Source organism: Rhineura floridana, chromosome 18, assembly GCF_030035675.1.
Source record: "Rhineura floridana isolate rRhiFlo1 chromosome 18, rRhiFlo1.hap2, whole genome shotgun sequence".
Classification (NCBI taxonomy): domain Eukaryota; kingdom Metazoa; phylum Chordata; class Lepidosauria; order Squamata; family Rhineuridae; genus Rhineura; species Rhineura floridana.
The window spans coordinates 16710662-16731397 of record NC_084497.1 but is presented as its reverse complement, the minus strand read 5'-3'; the positions used below and the strand labels follow the sequence as shown (position 1 = coordinate 16731397).

Sequence of the window (20736 nt, the reverse complement as noted above, 5' to 3'; positions counted from 1 at the left end):
ATGGCCACATAGGCAAAAGCGCATGGAGCAACACATGTAAAAGTTACCATTGTACAGATGGCTAGTTCCTGCACAGAAGGCTCCGATTCCCTTATGTATCCACTACCTAGGCAAGCAAGAGGCATAATCGGAGCAAGGACACATTCCAGACAGGCAACCACTCAAGGAGGGTGTGGAGCAGGGCTGTGATTAGTGTGGCCCAGAGAGTCTCAAGGGCCAGACAGAGGCCTGGAGGACTCCCTTTGGCCCTAGGGCCTGAGGTTCCCCACCCTTCCTGCACAGTCCAGTGATGCCCAGTTCCAATCAGCTTCCACTGTCTTACTTCAGACTTCTCTTCCAAATTCAACTGAATCCTTTCTGGACATTAGCTCTCTCTCAACCATCGTGGCCACATCACACAAACACACAGCACAACTTTTGACCAAAACCTTACAAGTCATCCAAGCATGACATTATTGCTCCTAGCCAATTTAGGGATTCTCACTCCTGCATCTCATCCGTAATCCAAAGGCCTACTGGAAACAGTGTTCCTATCACAGACCATTATAATAAATTAAAGTTTAGATCTGAACACTCAATAGTTGCCATGCAGTACCATATCCTGCCATCATTGTGTGTCCACTCACAAGCACTTTAGCTCATAAACAGACATTTCACCTGGGAAAGTGAGCTGGTGAAGATCTAGCACATCAAACTCACAACACATTTATTGTCTTTCGAGCTTCCAAGATGAGATGAGTGGGGAACCAGTTTTATCACTTAAGGTCATTATATTCAGAATAAGGACACCATGCCAGGCAATTCTTAAGACCTTTATTAAGAGATGCTTGCAGTTTGACTTGAAAAAATCAGGTGTATATTTCATACAAATTAAAAATGAGGTTCTTAAAAATCCCAACTGACCAGATATGAAACAATTTAAAAACCTTTAAAGGTGTATTGAGAAAAAACAGGTCTTTAAAAAACATGTTTGTCACTCCCAAAAGGAGACCATTTTATTTAGGTAAAAATAATAAAAATCCCATGCTGCATAGATAATGCAGAGAGTTCGAGTTATCTGGTCAACAGCAAAAAGCAAGCACTTAAGGTCTTCAGTTCCAATTCTTCTGTTCATTTCTTATTGCTGGAATTTCATATTCTCTTAAAAATTTTCATATTCTCTCTCTTCTTTGATGACTAAACTGAAAAGAGGGGGAAAAAAGGTAAAATCCATGTAAATGTGGCATGTCCACAGACTGCCCCTGGGTTTCCCATGCACACGTACATAAGCATGGGATTTTGGACTAGTTCTCAAAACAGCAGATGAAGTGGTTAATTTCATTATTTATTTATTATCTTTATTTATACCCCGCCCTTTTTCCAAACTGGAACTCAAGGCGGTTAACCTGTTCCTAGGCATAATGCACCACCACTTCAAACTGCAGGGGAGAGCTTATAGAACGGGATGCTCCCCCAACACACGATCATTCCTTGTTCATATGAAGGCACATGCCTGGGAGAACAGTTATAGCCGACCCTTCATCTTGACAGATTTCTTTCCTATGTGCAGGATTTTTGTTTTAATTGGAGAAAACATGCAATCATGCTAATCTCCACCTGCAGGCTATAGTGGCACAATCTGGACCCAGGTTAATGGCCTCAGTAGCTGCTTGAGAGAACTAGAATTGTGATGCTGTAGCCTTAGTCAGGCCATGTGGTTTGGCAGCTTTCCACAGGTCAGGATTTAGGTGTCCTGACCCATGAAATCCATCATGGCTTCTTCAAAGCCACACCTTGTTTATAGACACTCTCACTGCCATCTAAACCTGAACTCGGGACATTCAATTGAAGCAAATCCCATTAAAGCCTTTGCAAGCATTCAACTTCTGTTCAGTTCAAAAGAATGTGTAGAGACTACCTTGTAAGCCTTCCTTAAATGAACACAAGCTGCCCAGTGGCAGCGCTCTTGGGTATTCCGATAGATTTCCTGTAACTCTTGTCTTCCCTTGAATAACCTCTAGAAGATTATAGTCAGAAGGCCTGCAACTGTATCCTCTTCTTGGCCCTACCAATTAGTTGCATTTCATTTCAGTGGTAGGATGCCCTTGCCAGCACACACATTTCTGTGGTCTCTCATCGTTTCCCAAAGGGGCAGTGGAAGCTTCTACCTGTCGACCCCAAACACATTTGTTGCACAAGCATAGTTAAAGCCCTCTACTCTTCACAGAACTCTGATCCCCACTTCAGTGAGCCTTTTGATTTCTGATTGATCAAGATTTCTAAAAGCACTAACTCAGAACTCTGCAATTCAGTGTTTTCCTCAAGAATGTGAAAATGTAAGGTGACTTAACCTTAGGGACTGCCCTCATGAACCTACCCAGACCTTGTGTTCATTATCAGAGGCCCTTCATTATGTGCCCCTGCTGAGGGAGGTGCAGAGAATGGCAACATCTCACAGGACTTTCTCGGTGGTGGCTTCACGGCTGTGGAATGCCCTCCCCAGAGGCACCAAGCGCCATCACTATTAACCTTGAGGCACCAGGTGAAGATGCTCCTATTCACTCAGGCATTTCACTCCTAACTGGTGCTCATCTTTTACTTCGGTGGGAAAAGAAGTGTCCTTTCTATGTTATTGGAGGATGAACACTTTTAGTTAACAATGTTCTTTTATCTTCTGATGTATTTTACATTTGGTATTCTATGCTTTTTATAAAAATTGTAAGTTCCCTGGTGGGAATTGCTCCCCACTCACCCGGATGATGGTAGAGATGGTAAGCCGGCATTTACTCAGCCCCGCCCTGCTCAGCCTCGGGAGCGGACGTGTTCTCAGCTGATGGTTCGGCTGCCTTTGTCTCTTTGCCATCTTGTGGTTTAGGGTTTTCTGGGCGTCTGCGTCGGTAATTGAAATTACGATGGTACCGACGCTGAGATGGCTGCTGACCCTGGGCCTCATCACCCTGGTTCTCTTTGTCTTCTTCTTTGCCTTCCTCCCTGGGCTGTCGTTGACGAGGAGGACCCCTGAAAAGTTCAGCAAGGCTTTAAGCATCTCACCTTTGCCTCTAGTGGCAAAAGCATTTGAAATATTTCAGCACTAAACATGATCTCTGTGGAAGTTCACCTGCGATAGCGTGGTCTGTAACCCCGATACATGTTCTGTCTGACAGGTCTGCCTTGCTCTCCTGCACCCTGGTTATCAGCACCCTGGAAGATGGAAGAGGTGATAAATACACAGCACTGTTCAGCTTTTAAGAAAAATGCCGCCCTAAGCAAAGTGCGGAAAACTGCAATAAAAAGCCATTCATTTTAATAGGTAGCTCACACCGCAATTAAACTGTAGTCTTTAGGGTAAACTCATTTTAATGGAAATAAAGCTGAATTATTTGGCTCAGCTGGGAGGAAAGAAAGATGCCAGGAGTCATTAACATTAGGGGGAAAGCAACCTTGTTATTACTCACAGGTAGCACAGGGTTCACTGCAAGTTTGGCAGGTGTAACAGCAATAAAGGGAACGCCTGTGTTTCAGACAGGCCAGTGCACAAAAGGCAGGATTACTGGTTTTCTTCTGGGCACATGGACTACTCGCAACCAGCCCCATTATTCAGGCTGGCCCTGCACTTTTACAACCCCAGCCCCCCAAAAACCTTTATTCATAAAAATTACCTCCACTATCTCGCCTTGCACAGGAGCATTGGAATACTGTGGCCGCCGGCCATAAGGCCGACGCATGTAGTAAGGTGGGTACCGTCTTCTGCGGTAGGGGCGGCGCTGTTGGGATTGGCCTTCTGGCAAGCTCTCTGACCCTTCATTCTTTTCCCCACTCTCACTGTTTTGGTAATTTTGCTGGTAGTTGCGTGGAGGACCTCTACGCCGTGGATATCGTCTGTACTGGTTACGGTCTGCTGCGTATTTACTGCCTTGCACTGGAACGCCACCAGGCCCTGTAACATTAGCTGCCTCTGCACCCTAAAAATAGCCATCAAGAGACAACATGAACAAGAGTCAGCTGTGCCAGCACAAGTCCAGAGAAACACAGAATGAAGCTGATGGCCTCCATTTACTTAGCAGCTGAGCTCCAAAGAGCAAAAAAGGACTTGAACCAATCCAGGATAGTCTACTCACCTTTTCTCCTTCAACCACATCAAACTCCACAGTCTCTCCATCTCCTACACTGCGAAGGTACTTCCTGGGGTTATTCTTCTTTATAGCAGTCTGATAAAAAATAATTCAGATTTAGACTTGAACGTAAGGGATGTACCGACAAAAAAACATGTTTGAGAACAAGGTTTGTCCTCCAACATAAAGAAGCCGCCATCAGGTATGTGGTATGTACCCTCCCTCCCACAAGCTGTTCAAGGCATCCCTGGAAGATACCTCTACTGGTCTGTGGCAAACAGACTTGGCCATCTGTCAAGCTAGGGATGCACAGGAGCAGGTTCTGCATAAGAACCTTGTCTCTTCCAGCCCTAAGTCTCTATTCCAAAGATGTTGACCATGGAAGAGAAACTGAAGTGATCCTGGTGCTTCCTCCCAGATTTATTTATAAAATTTATATACCACTCGACTGAAAAAAACTTCAAAGTGGTTTACAAAAGAAATTAAAATTATTGATAAACCAGTTAAAAACAAGTAGTTGAAAACATTTTTAGAACAATTAAAACAGAAAACAAGATAATTAAAACAGCAACAGATTGAAAAAAACTAAAACATCAGCGTCTGTGTGTCTGGATAGGCTTGCCTCAACACAGAAAGTTTTAAGTAGGCTCCAGAAAGAATACAGTGAAGGCAGCTTTCTGATGTCAACAAGCAGGGAGTTCCAAAGAGTAGGTACTGCCATACTAAAAGAATGATTTCTTACAAGCGCAGAATGGATATTATGTGGCACTGTAACAGTGCCTGTTCCACAGATTGAAGTGCTCAAGTGGGCACATAACAGGTAAGGCAGTCACACAAGTAATTGGATCCCAAGCTGCTAAGGGCTTTATATACCATATATATACCATGAACTTGGCCTAGCAGCAAAGTGGCAACCAGTGCTGATCCCTCAGCAGAGGTGTTACATGTTGACAGTCTCTCTCCTGTCAGCAATTTGGCTGCAGCGTTCTGCACTAGCTGAAGTTTCCACGTCAAGTACAAGGGAAGCCCAACATAGAGTGCACTGCAGTAATAGTCTTGAAGTCACTAATGCTTGAACTACTGTGGTCAAGCTCTCCTGGTCCAGGAATGGACCAAGCACAGCTGATAAAAAGACTGAGACTACCTGGGCATCTAGTGTCACAGTGACAAAGCTGGAACCAGAAGCACCCCCAGACTATGCACCTGCTCTTTTAGAAGTGCAACCCCCGTCCGGGACAGGCAATTGACCCATTTCTCGGACATGGGAACTACTCATGCACAGTGCCCCTGTCTTGCCAGCATTCAAGCTCAGCTTATTTTCCTTCATCCATCTCACCACTGTATCCAGGCAGGGCTCACACAGCCTCTCCTGATTTGGATGCTATGGAGAATACTGATGACGCCTTGTCCCAAAACTCCTAATGACTGCTCCTAGCGGCTTCATACAGATATTAAACAGCATTGGGAATAAGTTGGCACCCTGTGGCACCCTACAGCACAACTGCAAGAGGGGTAAAAGACAATCACCCAATGCTACTCTCTGGAGTCGTCCTGTAGGAAGGACAGGAACCACCGTAACATGGTGCCTCCAATTCCCATTCCGTGGAGCCAGTCATGGAGGATACCATGGTTAATGGTATCCAAAGTTGCCTAGAGTTTGAGAAGCAAGACCAAGGTCACATTCCCGCTCTCTATAGAGGCCACCCATCAGGGCAACCAAGGCTGACTCAGTTCCATGGCCAGGCCTGAACCAGACTGGAATGGGTCTAAATAATCTGTGTCATCCAAGAATGCTTGCAGTTGCCCCACCACTACTCCATCCACCACCTTCCCCCCAAAAGGGGTATTTGCAACTAGTCAATAGTTATTCTAGTCCAAGGTGTCCAGGGCCAGTTTCTTTAGGAGTAGCCTCACAACTGCCTCTTCTAAGGTAGCAGGGACCACCCCCTCAAGCAGTGAAGTTTTAACCACACTCTGGACCCAACCAGTCAACCCTCCTCTGCTAGATTTTAATCAGCCTTGTTCACGTCAGCTGAAAGCAGAAGCTGAAACTGATCCCCAAATACATCATCGACTCCAGCATTGGGTACTTCATCTGAAACTGCAACAACAGAAGAGTGAAGGTCATTTTGAAGTTGAGCAACTTTATCCTCAAAGTGTGATGCCAGTCGCTCAGAGTGGGCCCTCCAATGCTCCGGAGGTCCCTCCCCCACAGTGGGAGTCAGTGACCTCCAGACCATTCAAAATAATTCCACCGGCCAGCTACTGGAGGATGCAATGCAAGCTGCAAAATTAGCCTTCTTCACAGCCCACACTGCCACATGGTAGGCATGACTGAGTACACTAACCAGTGTTTGGTTGGCTTCAGATTGAGACTTGTGTCATTTGCGAGCTATAGTCTTTGTCTGGGCTTGCTTCATAGCCTGAAGCTCCCCAGAATAGCAAGGAGCAACTTGGGCTCCACAATGCTAGAGAACTCTCATGTCAACTGCCTGTTTCACTTCCCCATTCCACCGCCACACCAGGGTTTTGCCAGGACCATCAGCTTTCTCCATTGGAAAATCTCCGTTAGTATTCAGGAATGCACCAAGTTCCATCACTCTCCGAGGGAGGGCCATCCGACAAGGCCCACCACTCCTCCTGGGGGGAATTGCTGCTACCAGACCACACTTCACCAGGTAATGGTCTGACCATAACAAGCGAGTGCATTACACGCACCCTATCTTCGATCCAGCTCTCTTATCACTTGGGGTAAAGACTACATCCAAGGGTATGCTCTGCCTGATGTGTTGGACCAATGACCATTGGAGAAAGCCCCATGGCTGTCATGGAGGCCACAAAGTCCCGTAGCCCAATGGCTGCCTCTGCATGGATGGTGAAGTCACCCATAATTATTGTCCTGGGGTTCTCCAACACCACACCAGAGACCACTTCTGCCAGCTCGGTCAGGGATGTTGCTGGGCAACAGGGTGGTGGAAGACCAGCAGTATCCCCAATCTCTTCGGCCCAACACCAGGTGCAGACCCTCTAAATCCATCCCAAGGCCAAGAGTGAATGAGATAGTACTTCTGTGGACAATTACAGCACTCCCCCCTTGACCCCCTAATCGGTGCTGTACCGAATGGCAGATGTGCTAGGTCAGGTCCACCTAGCTCACCTATCCAAGTCTCGGTGATGTACGTCAAGTCAGCCCCTTCATCCATGGTCAAGTCGAAAATGAGCATGGTCTTATTATGAACTAACTTGGCATTCAATAACAGCACCACCAGACCAAAGGACTCAGCAAATAAGCTGCCGGTAACTTCCAGAGGAGAGAGGGCTGGCACAGGCTGATGTCCACATAATGCAGGGAAATCAGTTCAGAAGCTCACGTGAGTGTCTTAAGCTAGTCTCTCAATTGGACTCATGGAGCAAAATTCTGTCTTTTTGAGTGGGAGAAGCTTGAATTCTGAGCCCATCATGTGAGTTCACTTGATTAAACTGACCTTCATAGTTTTGCTTACCAAACACTTTTCAGTGTCAATAGTAACAGCTGCACTTGAAGCAAAGTTAAATAGTGCTCACAGTATTTTCTTGGTACCCTGCCTCTGAACAAGTAAGCACCATTAACAGCATTTACAAATGTAGCAGTAGTCACAGCCCTAATTCCCTGGCTCTTAAGAAATAGCAGAGCTAAACCATGGGAAAACCACAGGTTACTCCTGATGGGGCCTGTACCAACTTTGGCCTCCCCAACAAGAAAGTCATCAGTCAATGCAGGGAAGGAAAATTTGTTCAGCACAAAAAATCCAGAAGGAATATATCCCAGTTAGGAGGGCCTTCATCACCTAGACAGGAGAGAACTATAAATGCATTCTGAAACTAAATTAAAGAGTCCTTGAGCTGGGAATTAGAAATCTGTGCATAGTATCTACAACATTTTTTATCAGGACAGACTGATTTAAGCCAAGGTGATTTAAGTAAGAAAAAGGCAAATTATCAATAAAATAGCTTCAAAAGAAACCTATTTAAATGTTTTTCCAATAATATGTCACATATTTCCTAACCAAAGGTCAAAATCTGAGCACTAAGCCCTATTAATTTACAACTGAACCCAAGTAAAAAATTAGTCACTACCCTCCAGTCACTCCCATCAAGCCCCTTCCTAGGGAAGCATACTGGTTTGGGTGAAATGAGAATGGACTGCCTTCAAGTCGATCCCCACTTACGGCTACCCTATGAATAGGGTTTTCATGGTAAGCGGTCTTCAGAGGGGGTTTCCCATGGCCTCCCTCTGAGGCTAGTCCTCCCCAGCTGGCCAGGGCCTGCTCAGCTTGCCACGGCTGCACAAGCCAGCCCCTTCCTTGTCCGCAACTGCCAGCTGGGGGCAACTGGGCTCCTTGGGACAGGTGGCAGGGCACGTAACCCCTGAGCCACTCCCTGTGGGGGTGATCTTTAGCTGGCCCTTGGCACCCAGGAGACACGAGCGGGGATTTGAACTCACAGACTCTGGACTCCCAGCCAGGCTCTCCTCCTCACTGTGCCATATCAGCTGTTTGGGTGATGCTGCTTAAAAGTGCCCCTAGTACCTTCCTCCTGGCCTTTGCTGAGTGAAAGGCCAGTGAGGAAAGGAGCTGGTCGGGCGCTACTACTGGAAGGTGTTCTGCGCACCTTCCAGCAGCCCCCCACACCACTACCCCAAGGGCTGGCTTTTCACATGAAAAGGGCTAGCAAGGAAGGGGTAATTGGGTGCCACCACTGGAAGGCACTCCGAGCACCTTTCAGCAGCTGTGTACAACCCTCCCCTACTCCACTTTCCTGTTCCTGAGTAGGAAAGGCTGGCAGGGTTTGTGCTGGTTTGTAACCCATAGCCTTCCTCCCAATCTTGGAATGGTGACAACCATCGTGGCAATAACTAGTGAGACAATCTCCATCCACCTCTGCAGCTTCAAAGGTAGGAGGATGGCTCCCTCCTCGCCAGTGGATGGCATCTGAGTTGCCACGGCAAACATAGGAATCTGTGCAGTGAACACCACTGTCTTCTTTTTTCACTGTGCCTTGCTCACAAAAAGTACAATGAAATGCCTGTGACTTAGGTCAGTGCAAGGACTAATTATTACTGGGAAGACTACAGCAAGATTATTTTCATCATGTGAAAATGAAATGCCCATGTTTAGTAGGTTAAGTGTAAATATTAACATTTGAGCAATGATCACTCTGGTTCTTTGTTGACATAAAAAAGTCTCCACTGACTCAGTGTATCTGGCAGCAGCCCAAGACATCTGTGAGTGCAACAGCAGCTTATAACAAAGAATTTATTTATTTATGATTAAATTTATAAATTAAATTTATATCCTGCTCTTCCTCCCTGAAGGAGCCCAGAGTAGCAACAAAAAAACTAAAAGCACTTTAAAACATCTTAAAAATAAAAGGCTTTAAAACATATTAAAACATCTTTAAAAATAACTTAAAAAGCAATCTGAGCACAGACACAGACTGGGATAAGGTCTCTGCTTGAAAAGCTTGTTGAAAGAGGAAGATCTTCAATAGATGCCAAAAAGATTACTGAGATGACACCTGTCTAATATTTAAGAGGAGGAAATTTAAAGGGTAGATGCTACAGCACTAAAAGTCTGCTTCCTATATTGTGCAGAATGGACCTCCTGATAAGATGGTATCTGCAGGAGGCCCTCACCTGCAGAGCACAGTGATCACAGTGAAATATAAGGGGTAAGACAATATTTCAGGTATCCTGGTTCCAAGCTGCATAGGGCTTTGAACACCAAAACTTTAATCTCTGCCTCCCTCTGCAGCTTCAAAGGTAAGAGAATGGCTCGCCGCTTGTCAGAGATATGTGCCCAATTACCCAATTAAGAGACAAGAAAAAACAGGCACAAGCCATTGCATGATATAGAATGCTGCTTGAGGGGCACAAAAGCAATGTGAAGCATAGGCAAGGGATAAAGACCAGCTGAGGAGACAAGCAGTACATAGATGGGCTGCCAGGAAGCACCGCAGGCAAAGAAGAGAGAAGAGAATCATAACAAGAGAGAAGGGACATGAAATGGCAGACAGGCACAGAGCGTGTTGGGCATTTGTAAATGGAAATGGACTGCCTTCAAGGTGATTCCGACTTAAGGCGACCCTATGAATAGGGTGCTCACGGTAAGCTGTATTCAGAGGGGGGGGTACCATTGCCTTCCTCTGAGGCTAAGAGGCAGTGACTGGCTCAAGGTCACCCAGTTGGCTTCATGGCTGTGTGGGGATTCGAACCCTGGTCTCCCAGGTCATAGTCCAATACCCTTAAAATTGTGTTTCAGCTACCCTGCGCTGTCTGGTGTCCCCTATAAAAGGTCACTCTTCATAACTTGAGTTCTGAGGCAACAATGACTTCTCCCAAAAGCCACAACACGGATACTTTTCCACCCCTTTCAACCAAGGCACAAACAGTACCATTTCATTAGAATCTAACATATCTAGCTGTATAAAACAAACAGTCTCACCTGGTGGACAAACACATCTTCCTTGGTGTCATTCCTGCAAAACAAGGAGTTTTCAATTCAGAAAACACGACACAAAGAACCAACATTCTCCAGCAAGGAGTGGCACTAGTGGAAGGAGGCCAGCCTGTAGCGTTGGGGAACTGCCAAAGGGCAACACATATCACTCCTCCTGCCCACACCCATGACTTCCTTGCGCTAAAAATACAGGGAGTGTATTAACTGGGAAGTTTCATATTTCTTTGTGCAGACTCTCGCAATTCTGGCTACAGCTTTCAAGCAGGGTTAAGTTGCAAGTTAGCCAAAATGCCTTTTTGGACACATGACAGCTCTTTTCTGCAGAAGCGCTTTCATTAATATTTAATTTACAAAAATTATTTCACTGGAACACAAACATTAAAGGAATATTCAAATATATGCCTTATTATAGTTTAACATTCTAAGTACGAATTAAATTCTACTTTCTAGGTAGGGATTAAAGAGTGAAGAAAATAACAGCAGGTGGGGTTTCTGTACATCCCAAAGCATTAAGTATACTCATCCACCCTTCCCATACCGTAGTCATTACAGGGCTTAAAATGTTAGGAGTTGACAGGTGGCATTACAGTTAAATACACCCCAACCACAGCCAGTAGAAGCACGTACCACACTGCAACAGTGGAATGTGCTGGGCAGAGTTTACAGCTGCACATGGGGTTGGCTACAGGTGGGACAAAGGTTTTCAAAGCAAGGTATGGATGAAGAACAATGACTGCAGAGAGAATGGCATCTGGTAGTTCAAATGGTATTTCATAGAATCATAGAATATTTGAACTACCCAAGGAAGCCACTAATATACCAACATGAACTGATGAGCTGTCTCATTTCAACTGCCATTTTCTGAAATATTTCACAGCATCTTCTGTAGGGGTCCCTTTCAGTGCACATGTAACCCCATGGCACTTTCAAGTCAAATTCAGAAGCACATGACAGATATGACCTATGTCAATTTCTAGCAAAGAATATTTCAGACCTAGCTGTAAAAACCCTCAGTTGATTGGCCAGAGATCAACACCTATATAGAGACCAAAACACACTAAAAGAAAATAGTTTCATACAGTAGGGACTGAATGTTATTGCTGTGGCTGCTCAGTATGCATGACTTCTATTGACACAGTACAAGAAAATGTTGCTGGGTGCAGTGCTAATGAGAAACACCCCAGAAGAGATGGCAACACTTCTCAAGGCCCCCCCTGATTTTGCACTTAACAGCAGCCATGGTATAAGAAACACAAGAAAAACCAAACAATCTAATTTCATACATGCTAATCTGAAGCCTTAACGCAGACCAACATTGTTCATAAAACAGTTTTATGTATGGCCGGCACTACAACAGGACCCCTACAGATGCCTCAAAGTGGACAATCGTCCATCAAGCACATGTATGAGGAGCCATTTAAGCTCTAGTTATTATTTTTAAATTTTCCCGTATCATTTTAAATTTCTCATTTGCTATGTCTTTGACAGACGTCCCTGGGGCACTTCTCTGAGCTAAGCCTAATGACCACAATCTAATTAACATACCTCACTTAGACCTCTCCTTTGAAAAACAATCAAAGGTAGACCGCTAGCACCTTGAGCCATCTCTCTCTCTTTCTGGAAAGACTCCTTTAAGCTGTTTAATCTCTTAATGGTGTATGTACCTCTCTCTCTCCCTTACACACACATTTGTGCGTTATACACGCTCTTTCTGTAGGAAAGTTTGTAGATACATTAAAAAAATCAACTACTGTGTACAACTGCTGGATTTAATTCTGTCCCTCTTTGCCCAATGTTCAAAAGCAAGCCAGAAGTAATTTGAACAAAGGATGGTCTTATAACTGGGGATAGCTCTCGCACACCTTTCCTCGGTCTGCTTTTTAAGTTTTTGGATCCACCCTTTCACTCTTCTTTCCAATTTCCTTACTGAGACTGTGAGACCAAAAATGGAACAGCAACACCATGGGGTACTTGACTAGCCTTCAGCCAAGAAGCATAATCATTTCCTAAATCTGGCCTTCTCTGTCACAGTGCATATGTTGACTCCTGCTCAAGATAGCCCTAGCACTCTTCGGAAATGCTACTGTCTGGACTGTTTTCTCTCATCGCCTATATCTGTGCTCCAGCTCCTTTTTTACACCTCTTAGTTCATATTTGATTTGATCTATTCTTTAATTTCCAGATGAGAAGCTACAAAGAACTGCCAAAGCACCAACAGATACTAAACCAACCCACTGGGATATACATAAAAAAAGCTGAAGTACAGTGGATGACTATCATTAAGGCCTGTCTAGCTCAGCCTTCACCAACCTGATTTTGGACTACAACTCTCATCAGCATGGTGTCACACTAGCTGGGACTAATGCAAGTTGTAGTACAAAACATGTTGAGGGTACCAAGCTGAGGAAAGTTTCTTTAGCTCAACACTGGCAATGTCATCAGGGTCAGAGGACAGCTAAAGACAGAACAGACATATTTCTCTTGCCAAAATCAGTTCTTACCTGTTGATGAAGCCATAGCCGTTCCTTACGTTGAACCATTTCACTGTCCCCAAAACCTTCGTTGCTACAAGAGAAAAGGTAACAAGTTAAGAAACGTAAGTTGAGACTTGTGCACCCCCCCCATGCAAAAAGGACTGGGCTACATATAGACACTCATTATTTGACTGGAAATCATGGCGGCTGCTGTCACAGACAAAAAGGGGAACTTTCCTAGTGCCAGAGGTCACACGTGAGCTAAGAGGTCTGTTGATTCAGCCCTCCAGCTTCAACAGGAAAACTTTACTGAGACAGCACATATCTGAAGAGTTTTGTACCCTTTAAAATGTTCCAAGTATAAAAAGTGCAATGCTAAATAATACATGAACTTAATGTGAAAATAACAACCCGCCAGAACACAGTGGGATTTTCTTGTGGGTAAAACTTACAGGATCAGGTTGCATTGTCTAAGACATGCTAGTAAATATGTATAACAACATAGCAAACTAAGCCTGTGTGCTTTCACTCTTATTTAAAACACACAGCAAAAGGAAACAAAGAGAATACATCAACAAGTTTAAAAGCTTTACAAAAAACATGCAACCTGATCCTATACATGTTTATTTATATAGTCAAAAGGTCTTATTTCTAAGAAGGTAGAAATGACTGCAAGCTTTAACAGTTTTTAAAAAAATATTATGAGATTAAACAAGCTTTAATGGCAAGAATGTAACTTCAAAACTGACTCCAATGGGCTGTACATATTCTAAAACCCTGAATAACCAAGGAATGAGAAATCAAATCATGTGCACATTTGTGTAAGTTTGCCAACTGGCCGGAAGAACAACAAAACATAGCCTGGCCTGCTCTAGTGGATTTAGCAGTCATCTGATATGTGGAAAACAGCAGCTGAACCTTTCCACAAGGAAATGAATATGATCAACCTGCAGACAAAACGGGTATTTAAAAAGAGACAAGCAAAAGGGAGGGGAGAGTTTTAAAAGGTGGCAACCTTTGAGCAGAACCTGAAAGGAATGCCATGGAAAATGCTACTATCATTGGATTTTGCATAAAATATGCTAAGCCAGTCAGTACATAATACTGGAAGGTCAGCGTAACTTGATATAAGGCAGGCTTTTCTGCTCACATCCAAGCCCAGCCTCTCAAAATAAGTCTGGAAATGTCTCCTGCCTGAAACCCTGGAGAGCCACTGCCAGTGAATGCAACGCTGATCTGGGTGAACCGGGGGTTTGACTCGGCAAGTGGCCCTTTTCTATGTTCCTACAACCCTCAGCCTTAATCTACACCCCACCTTGAGTGAAGGGCATTTAAAAAAAATTAAAACCAGCCCAACGTCACATATTGCACTCCAAACACAAGACCCTAATTAAAACAACAACTCTTAATTAAAATTTGCATTAAATAATTATATATACAAACTAAATAAAATACAAACAGCAACAGCTAACCATAACCACTGCTAGGAAAATCATTTACGGCTAAGAACACCAATAATAGCAATTAATAACGGCCGGAGGCCTCCCCTCCTCCAAACACACAAAGGCTCCGCGCGTGGCGGACATCTTGAGCTGTCTCCTCGGCCACGCCCCCTCGCACACGCAAGAGCCGCTTCCTTTCCCTCTCCCCCCCTCCCTCTGCGCAGGCGCATGAGAGAAAGGGAGCGCGAGGCAAGGCGCCTCAACCGCCGGGGGCAAACGCTCGAACGGGGGGGGGGGAGGGTGCGAGAGAAAGAGAGCGGCTGCTAGAATAGAAGGAAGCCAATCAACCCAGCCAATCAGGAAGAGAGAATAGGACGGAGGAGATTAGAAGGTACAGAAGAGGCGCGCGCGCGAACCCCTCAGACGCTCTCAGCCAATCAGCGAGGAGACAAACGCGAGTGAAAAATGAAGGGGAGGAGATGAAAAGCGCGCGCTTATGTGCGCGAGGAAAGGGGGACGATGCCCACAGCCGGCCAAGTATTGCCCTCGGCTCTAAGAGCGCATGCGCGCGCGCCCGCAGCCCCCGCCCGTCGTCCCTCTCACGCATACACACACACACACACACCACACACACACACGCGCGCGCGCACTCCCTCCCTCCCCTCTCCTCACCGATGACCTTCTTGTCCCCGCCGGCGGGGGCCGCTGCCGAGCCCAGGCCGCCGCCGTTGGTTCCGTTGCCGCCGCCGCCGCCTCCTCCGCTGCCGCCGTTACCGGGTTTGGCGTCCGGGATGACGACGACAGCGGCGGCGGCTGCTGCGGCGGGGGACGGGGCCGTGGGCGCCGCCGTCGTTGCCGCCGCGGGTAGAGGGGCGGCGGCGGCAGGGGGCGCCTGGGTCTCGGCCTCGCTGCTCATGGCGTCGGTGACTGTCGGTGGACGGTGGTGACTGGCTTTCGCAGCAGCAGCAGCAGCAGCGCCGCCTCCCGCGGTGTTGATGGTGACTCGGGGGCCGGCCGTTGGCGGGGGGGGGCTGCTCCCTTGCTCCGGGCTCGCTGGGCTCCGCTCTCCGCTCCCGATACCGATCGAACTGGCCACAATGGCGGCGCGCACTCGCTAGCCACCCCGCAGGCGCCGCCCACTGCATGGCGCTCATTGGACGGAGGGCGCTGCCCGTCAGGCGCTGCGCGAGGCCATTGGGCCTCCCCGGCGCGCCCGGACGTTCGGGAGGGGGTGCTCCCTTGGACCGGGATGCCCGTCCGTCAGAAGCCTCGCACAGCCATTGGCTGGGCCACGTTCCTCTTCCCTCCCCTTTGAAAACGTTTGGATTTTGTAACAGGCTGGCTTGCGTCTCACAGGCCGGCAGCGGCTGGGCTTTGAATGATGATTGGGCGAGACACCTGCTTATCCCCGCCTCCCGGAAAGGCGCAGTCAGGAAGTGCCCTTTCCTCTAACCATGGATGGGGACCATGTGGCCGGGGAGCCTCAGGTAGGGTTTTGGGACGAGGAGTCGGCTCGCTCCTGCCCTTTCGGATCAAAGCCTGTCGCTTGACTTAAGCTTTAGATCTTGGCTATGCACCTGCAAAGCATATTTACTCAGAAGTAAGTCCCGTTGCGTTCAGTGGGACTCAATCCCACGAGAGTGCGCATAGGATCGTGGCTTCACACCGCAGCCTTGCACATCCCCCCCCCCCGAGAAGTCTCGTCACTTTCAGAGGAGCTTAGCTCCCAGGAAAATGTGTCTATCGCGGACGGGGAACCTTTTTCAGCCCAGAGGGCTGCATTCCCTCATGGGCAGCCCTTCTGCGGGACCACCTGGATGGAGCAGCAGGTGGGAGAGAGTACATTCAATGAGAGGTTCTTATGCATATTCGCGCGCACACGTCTCCACCCAGGCAAGCGAGAGGCACTGCCCCCGTTCTAGAACACATAAAGCTGCCTTCTAAAGTCAAGACTATGGGTCCATCTAGCTGCGTGACTGGCAGCGATCCTTCAGGGATTCAGGCAGAGTTCTCTCCCAGGATTAATTCTTCCTACCTGGAGATTCCAGGAAATGAACTTTGTATCCTCTGCATGAAGGGCATATGCTCCACTGAGCTACTTCCCTTCCCCAGAGGGTGCGTGAGAAGGGCCTAGGGAGGGAGGAGTGGCCCGCAGCCCCAAGAGCCAGTTAAGAGACTTCTGCATGGGCATTTTGTGCCCCGTCCCTGGTGATAGCAGCTTTAGTCAATTAATTGTTGTCATGCTTATAACGTTATTTAGTTTTCAGCTGGGCTTTCTCACATGTCCTAAGCAGAATTACATGAACATAGCTCTTAATTCTGGACAAACATGCATAGGGTTACATTGTGACATAAGTGGGATTACACTGTGCAGAGGAAAATGACTTTATTTCACCCAATGTGTGTGATACTCTATTGTGATTTACGTGTGCCTACCAGCCTTATACACACTTACCTGGGAAGAAGGCCCACTTAACTCAGTGAAATTGACTTCTGAGTAGATAGACATGCATAGGATTACACTGTAAACCAACTGCAGCACCTTAAAGACTTTCAGATGGTCTTTATGTATCTATATGTGACCAGTTCGGAAAATAGGAAGGTGTCTCATATACAGAGCCAGACCACTGATCCATCTAGTTCAGTACTGTCTAATATCAACTCCTGGCTGGTCTGTAGGGTTTCAGATAAGAAACTTGGCCCTGCCTGGGGATGTTGAGTTTCAAACCTGGGACCTTCTGTGTGGAAAGCAGATGCTCTACCAGTGTGCCACCCTCCTGTAGCAAGACTCAGACTGGCAGTCTTCTCCCCAGACAAGAGCTCTGATCCAAACAAGTGGGGGGGCATGGCTGTGACTAACTTGAAGGGACCCTGTACTTTTGAATTTACAACTATACTACTGCCTGGAAATTTTTAAAAGGTTATTATAGCCATACACAGACTTCCGGGAAGGGTGACTTCGCTTGTGCCTGCTTTTGAGACGGGCTCCCGCCTCAAAAGAAGCTTATTCAGATATAAATCAGTCAGAACATTTTTTTTTTTTGACTGATGAAATTTCTCCCGGGCAGGGAGAAACGTAGAGATCAACCTCAAAAGCCTGTTTTTGTTGGGAGGACTGGATTTCATTAATTTATGAGAAAAGGTCCAGCCAGCAATGCCGGATGGACTTCCGAACAAGCTCTATCTGATTAATGCAATACGTTTATCTTTTCTTCAAAGAGAAAACGGACTAACAGGCAAGCACCCTTCTTTCTATTATTTTTTTTACTTGGTTTAAATTGTTGCAGCAAAAAGAGATTTGTCAAATGAATCAGCTTTAAAGAACTTCTGGGTGAGCTATAACTCTTCTCTGTTATTCACGAAATTAACAGCTTATCTCTGTTTCTATTGCAAAAAGCTGTCCTGGAAGTGCATTCTAAAGATATAAACAGAAGAGGGATTTCTATTCCGAGGAACATTATATTGTCTGGGACTATTCTCTTTTTGGTCTATTTTATTTTGACGAATCTGCTTCTTCACGACGCCACTAACTGTTTTGATGCTGGGAACTAAATTTGTTTTGTATTCTTGAACATAGAGAGATAAGGCAGGCTGCTCTGTTTATACTGTGATGTCATCAAGCCTGGAATATTAACGCAATTGTTGCTGAAATAAGAAGTGGTTCTTCTTTATTTTTGTTTTGTTTTCGTGGTTTTAAAAATGGCAATCAAGAAAGTGGCTGAGAATCTGGAAGTAATTATGTTTCAGAAAATAATGGATGAGATTGAGATAACGAAACAAACCCTGCGACAGGGCAGTAAGGAGCTGAAAATGGAACTGAGCAAAATGACGCAGGAGCTTAAAGAAATAGGGGATCCTGTGAGAGAGAAGAATGAGATCAGAGATGAGAAAAGAAAAAATAAAGGGAAGATACAAGCCCTGGAGATTGGAACAAATGTGGAATTGGAAAAAGATCTGGAGTTTATGGATATTAGAAATAAAATCTACTGTTTGGAATTTAACGTTATCTCTGAAGAAATTAATGAAGATATTAGAGATAAAGTTATCAATGGCTTGGATAATCTTCTGGACTGGAATGACGTGATGGAGCTTGATATAGAGAAAATCTATGGAATTAACTGCAGCCATGTGACAATGGAAAAACTCTCAAGAGATGAGCCAGTGCATTTTGTAAAAAAGAAGAACAGAGATATGACTTTACAACAATATTTCAGCAACTTATTCAGAATTGATGGCAAGAAAATATTTGGGATAGAGGAAATTCCCATCAGACTCTTATTATATGACTATGGCTATGACAGCAAGATTATTATGGAATACTGATAATGGAAGATTGGACACTGAAATTACTGGACAACAGGACTATTGAAGATGGAAGATGGAATTAATATGGATAATGGAATAATGGCTATTGAAATTATTGGACCTAACAGATTTTGATGAGATGGATTAATCGACATGTTTATTTGGAGAAAAATTGATAGATATATTTCTTAAAGAATTGAAACCTCTCTTTGACTTTTTGTGGAAAGAATAAAGTAATGTTTATGAGATTTGATGATTAATTAAGATAACTACTGGAGGAAAGTGATTTTATAATATAATTTAAGAGACAGGATTGTTATATATTGTAGACCTATAACTGATTTGATCTGCGACAAATGGGAAGTCAACATTTTATTTTTTTGTTTAATCATTTTTGTTTTGTTTTGTTTTTTGTCTTTGAATGTTTTATGATTTTGTTTTGTATGTTTTATGAAAATTTGAATAAAAATTATTGTAAAAAAAAAAAAGGTTATTATAGCCATCAAAGCAGCACTTGCTCTATACCACTTAACTATACCCTATACTTTGGCCTATGTATGCCTCTCTCCAAGTAAGCCTTTTGAATGCACTCCTGAGTCTGTGCACATTGACTGTGCTGGATGGCTGCAACCTTCAGTGTGCACACACCAACAGTCTCATTGAGAATGTGAGTTGGTCATGCGGCAACATGCAGAGTAACATGCAGGAACCTAGGGAGCTGGCTTTTTACCAAGCCAGGCCACTGGTCCTTCTGGCTCAGTACTGTCTACACTGACTGGCCATAGCTTTGCAGGGTTTCAGACATTCCCAGCCTTACCTAAGATGCCAGGTATTGAATCTGGTACTGTTGGCACAGACACTCTACCCTAGCTAGAGCCCTTCCCATCTACTTCTATGCAACATGTTCAAATACTAGTGTTTTTCCCTGTAACAATTCTGTGAACTAAGGCACTCTCATTCCAAGGCAGGGCAAGGCAGAAGTCACTAAGCAAATGTGGCTTTGGGACAGGTTGCCAAGAAGTTCATTACTGAAGCAGCTTTGAGCCTTGATTTAAATCCAAGTCAGTCTGGTGAACTATGATGGCTACCTGGGTTTTTGCTTACTTGGCCAATTCTGGTCTTCAGCCAAAGGACAAGAAAGCAGAGAAACCAAATCCCCCGTTAATTCAGAGAGGTCTGTCAATGATGTAATGATGGCTCAGTGGAACCTTCACATTCAGAGGTAGACTGTCACTGAATATCCAGTGGTGAGGTGGCACTGGCCTTCAGTCTCTGCTTGTGGACTTCCCAGAGGTTGCTCGATGTTTGAAAGAAGATGCTTGACTAGGTGGACCCTTGGTGTGATTCAGCACGGCTGGTTCTTTTTTGGTCTTACATGTTCACAACACCCTTAATAACGCCTCTTCTGATTCTGATCCACAACACTTAAGATGAAGAGCTGATATCCTTGCACGGAACAGATTGATGGAACAGTGGGCCTTCACCTCCTAGTTCAATCCCAATACGACATCTATGGAAGGATCTTGCTTTTTCCGTACCCCATTTTTCTTCACTCAGCCCTGATCCCTTTGGCATTTCATCTGCTCCAAGGCAGGGATGGGGAATATGTGGCCTTCCAGAAGTTGCTGGATTACAGCTCCCATTGTGGGAATTGACTATGCTGGCTGAGGCTGATGGGAGTCAGAGTTCAAAATATTCTAGAGGGCCACAGGTTTCCCCTTTAGAGACACAAGGTTTACCAGTAGCTGAAACAATGTTAGATATGGTGGGGATGGACTCGGATGCAGTGGCACTTTGGAAGACTCAGGGATGCATCTATCCTTCATAACACTTCTAGCAAGTCAGGAAGTTATTTTGCCAAAGGTCAGAGGTGTGGGTGGGTTGGCTTGCTCTGCCACATGCGATGCAACACAAGCAGACTGGATCT

At 45.5% G+C, this 20736-nt stretch overlaps 1 protein-coding gene across 2 annotated transcripts; it reads right to left on the bottom strand.

The window, feature by feature from the left end:
• Positions 1-797: 797 nt before the first annotated feature.
• YBX1 (Y-box binding protein 1) lies at positions 798-15605 on the bottom strand. 2 transcript variants are annotated; one of them, XM_061602225.1, is made up of 8 exons: positions 15177-15605; positions 13090-13153; positions 10574-10607; positions 4098-4187; positions 3639-3941; positions 3098-3180; positions 2732-2997; positions 798-1181 (listed from the first exon to the last, which is right to left on the bottom strand). In XM_061602225.1, the coding sequence occupies exons 1-7, from the start codon at positions 15418-15420 to the stop codon at positions 2763-2765; spliced, it is 1053 nt and encodes a 350-aa protein (XP_061458209.1). In that variant the 5' UTR covers positions 15421-15605; the 3' UTR covers positions 798-1181; positions 2732-2762. The 2 variants fall into 2 exon arrangements, with proteins under 2 accessions (XP_061458209.1, XP_061458210.1); XM_061602226.1 differs by having other exon boundaries at positions 798-1176.
• Between the last annotated feature and the right edge of the window lie 5131 nt (positions 15606-20736).

Bases quoted from the DNA above. Each gene is read 5' to 3' on its own strand.
- YBX1 (XM_061602225.1), bottom strand. From the start codon at position 15,420: ATGAGCAGCGAGGCCGAGACCCAGGCGCCCCCTGCCGCCGCCGCCCCT. The intron at 13,154-15,176 runs GTGAGGAGAGGG...TTTCTCTTGTAG, and splicing joins CGGGGACAAGAAGGTCATCG to CAACGAAGGTTTTGGGGACA. The intron at 3,942-4,097 runs GTGAGTAGACTA...GGCTATTTTTAG, and splicing joins ATGTGGTTGAAGGAGAAAAG to GGTGCAGAGGCAGCTAATGT.